The sequence below is a fragment of the Anarrhichthys ocellatus genome, unplaced genomic scaffold (genome assembly GCF_004355925.1).
Source record: "Anarrhichthys ocellatus isolate YVR2014 unplaced genomic scaffold, GSC_Weel_1.0 scaffold69, whole genome shotgun sequence".
Classification (NCBI taxonomy): Eukaryota; Metazoa; Chordata; class Actinopteri; order Perciformes; family Anarhichadidae; genus Anarrhichthys; species Anarrhichthys ocellatus.
The window spans coordinates 1646082-1649773 of NW_022280099.1; the positions used below are offsets into that span (position 1 = coordinate 1646082).

The 3692-nt window shown below is 45.0% G+C and overlaps 1 protein-coding gene across 2 annotated transcripts in view; it reads left to right on the top strand.

Moving 5' to 3' along the window:
* Window positions 1-3692, top strand: part of atrn (attractin) — a 124064-nt gene that overhangs the window by 27626 nt on the left and 92746 nt on the right. For both annotated transcript variants that reach the window (XM_031873161.1, XM_031873159.1), the window contains exon 11: window positions 2879-2963. In XM_031873161.1, coding sequence (XP_031729021.1) covers window positions 2879-2963 — 85 coding nt within the window. The remainder of the gene's footprint in view (window positions 1-2878; window positions 2964-3692) is intronic.

Sequence of the window (3692 nt, forward strand, 5' to 3'; positions counted from 1 at the left end):
AGAGAGAGAGAGAGAGAGAGAGAGAGAGAGAGAGAGAGAGAGAGAGACTCCCACGTGTGTGTGTGTGTGTGTGCAGACTGTATAGAAAGAAAATACCTTTTCTGTCTTTGCTGGTTAAATGTGACGATCAAAGGTTGATTGCTGTCGGTTGTCGCGTACCTTTTTTTTTTTTGTTCTAATTATACTTCCTAATGGAAGTTAGCCATGCTTTGTCAGAAACCACCGCTGACATCCTCATTTTGTTCGCTGGCTGCCATTTACTGTTGTTGAATTGCGTCGGCCCTCCTTCCGCAGTGCTGCTGTTGTAAGCTGCTCATTAACGGGAGGCTTCAGTCTGTCTGGATGAGAGGGAGAATTCCCTGCGGGCTGCTAAATGGCCCCAGGACGTTCTGCTATTTCTGTGTCATTACGACGGTGACTGACAGGCAGCGAAATTACAATCTCAGGGGGAACAAGCTTCCCCCCCCCTCCCCTTCCTCTTCCTGTGCAACCGGCAATTCCATGATGGGGCCGAAACGTCCCCAACAACCGTCTGTCTTTCAGCTTCATCGTAGCGGTGTGAAGAACAGGCTGCTGCAGCACATTCATACTGCCCCCTTTATACATTCACCACATGTCTTCACTTGATTGGCATAATGAGACTAACTTATCTCACGCCGGTCACCGCAGGAAACAAATTGTTTTTGTGATTTCCCCGGAGAGTTCACATTTAAATGCGGAACTTTAGAAATTAAAAACTTTTGAGCATTTTTTTTTTTTCCCCTCCCTCAGCTCGTCCCTCTCTCTGTCCTCCCTGCTCCTCCTCTGTAGGATTCTGTAATTGGACAAAAAAAGACAAGTAGACAATTTTCCTCACCTCCACCAGCCAGCTGCAGGGTCAGTGTCAGCAGCAGCAGCTCTGTAATTGTCTGGTAATTACAGCCCCCCCCCCCTAACAAGCCAAACTCAATTAGAGTGCACAATTTAAGGGCCGTCCGCTGTCCTGACATTGGTAGATGGTGTCATAATAAATCCCCACTCTGAAGGGGGCAATGCACCACATCACCTGCAGTGCCAGCGTGTGCCACCAGAGGGCAGTGTCTACCTTTTGAATGTGGAGCTCTCGCGTGGATGTCGCCCTCTTCCTCTGGGAGACCACGATGACTTGCACAGCGTTGTTCTGACTGCAGGAGGTGCGCTGCACTCGCTGGTCTGTCTTCCAGCAGCTTTGACTTTCACGCTCACAGGTCTTTGTGTAGTTGTTTGTGCTGATGATAGACCACACTGTCACACACTGTCACACACTGCTGCAGGCCTTTACCCAGTAAGCAGGCACTTAATGATTCGGAGGTCAAGACATCTCAAAGTTTTGGTCAAATCCCTAAATCTGAATTAAAGTTTAATGACATATTTGTCGTTACGAACAACATTTAAGTCACTAAATCTCAACACTTAAAGAAACAGTGTTTTTTTAGTATATAATCATCTGAATTAAGTATCGTGTTTTCTTTGCCTCAGAACGAGCCGTTTATATCTACAGACAGAGCGAATCCTCCTTACGGAGTCAGCCGCCATGTTTGTACAGTAGCCCAGAACGGACAAACCAAACGCTGGCTCTACGAAGGGACATTTGTGTTTTGCCGTGGTAGTTTCAGTCGGTAGCAATCTGCATTCTCAACGCTAGAAGTCGCCAAATCCTACACACCTCAACTTTAAATATAGTCACTGAAAAAGTATTTAAACAATGAGGATATCTAACCTAGATATCTGAAGCTGGGGACCCCAAATGAGTCCCACAATGGGTCCCAAGATAATTTTTGTATCACAAAACTGTTAATTTTTTCAGATGTTCTTTCTCTCCACTGATCTTATTCATCACGAGCTACTCGCTCTAAATACTGAAGGTCCTAACGCAGAATTAATAAGTCCGGAGGCTTAAAATATTGATATATATTGATAAGCATACAAGTTTAACTGGGACATTCTCCCAAGATTGACGCGATGCAATCGGCTGGATAATTGCATCGAGTACACACTACAGTCCTGTTTCTGGAGAGCACCAGGACCAGACATCATTCAAGTCGTTGATAAGCAGCAGCTGATGTAATCTATGAGGTTTGTCATTTTAACTAGCAAAAGTGACTTTACGTACAATACATTACGTTTGTACATTGCTCTTTTATAGTTGGATCAATGAAAGATATTAGCTAGTCCATCACAAGATCAAAAGAACTTAGCAAACACCTCTGTAGTCGGTCAGGAGTTTCCATTTCTCCTTATTCTCACATCCTAAATCAGGTGGAGGCACGGATGGATTACTGAGTGAGACACAAAACTACAAAAAAAAGGCGGCAAAGCAACCACATACAAAAAACTATAACTACAAGTACAACAAAACAATTACGAGATTCAACACGACCACAAAGATGCACAAAACAACAAGAAGTGGTTACAGACAGCCATGTGGAAGAAGAGGTGGTGGGGCCCCTTCCATGTCGCTGCCCAACCGTCTCACAGTCCTTCCACGGTGGAGGGAACCAAAGGGAGCCAGAGAGAGAGGGAGAACACAGCAAACACGCAGATCTACAAATAGAAATGTACCAGGCTGGGAATTGAACCCACAGAGCCACCATATTTTATGGGTATATTTCTCTTCACATGCCGGACACACGCATGCCTGGCTGCGTTTTCTCTACATGATTGTTGCTCCCGTAGCCGTCAGACCCCCAGTGTCTGGGTCAAGGCCACTCTGCCGCCGACTGACTCCCTGATTAGCACGAGGATCTGAGCTGTTCGAGGTCCCGTCACGTCAGCTGCACTTCCGAGTATGACTTGATATGTGGGAGCACGGCGACACAGCTTGACCTCTCTTGTCTCTGGTGTCGTCTTTTCATTGCAGCGTGCGACGAGTGGACGGTGCTGCCTCGGCCGGACCTCTACCACGACGTCAACCGCTTCGGACACTCGGCAGTCTTCAGTGACAGGTAATCGTTGATGCAGCACTCGGCTAAAAGCTAAACGGTTTGCAGAGCGCTGCACAGAACGGCTTTATGGGTGATGTGATGAATGAAAACACAATAAGATGCAAACAAAACTGAGGAATTTGGACATGAGCACAAATGGTCATCTGAAAGACATTTTACTCCTCCAGTAGACTTCTTCATACTTGTAACGTCAATGACTTTAGTACTAAGGATACTCATGGTGGCCCCACTTTTTAATTTGTCATCAAAGATATAAGATGAATAGGGGGGAGATCTGCAGTACATATGAATATGTTTCTCAGATGTTCAGTGGGACTCTAATGTCTCTCAGTAACCTTGTTTCCGGAGCTCATGTAAACCAGGCTGACGGGTTCTATTTGCAGCGGTACCCACTCCTGTTTAATTATGCACTCGTGGCATTTAAAGACATATCCGTGTGGAATGTGTTGTACAAACGTGTTCAGCATGCGTCTGCTTCTGATGTAAATATGAGCTGTAGTCTTTTCATTTTTCATATGGATTGATTGCATTAAGTTTTACACGATGTGACGTCTCGGCTCTTCTGGTTGCTTTTTAGTTTGTTTATTGATGATCACATCGCTACACACGGGTGTTCGCACAATGTACATACCACACACATTCAACAGAGGCTAATAATATATATATACTGTGTGTGTGTGTATATATATGTGTGTGTATATATGTATATATGTGTGTGTATATATGTAT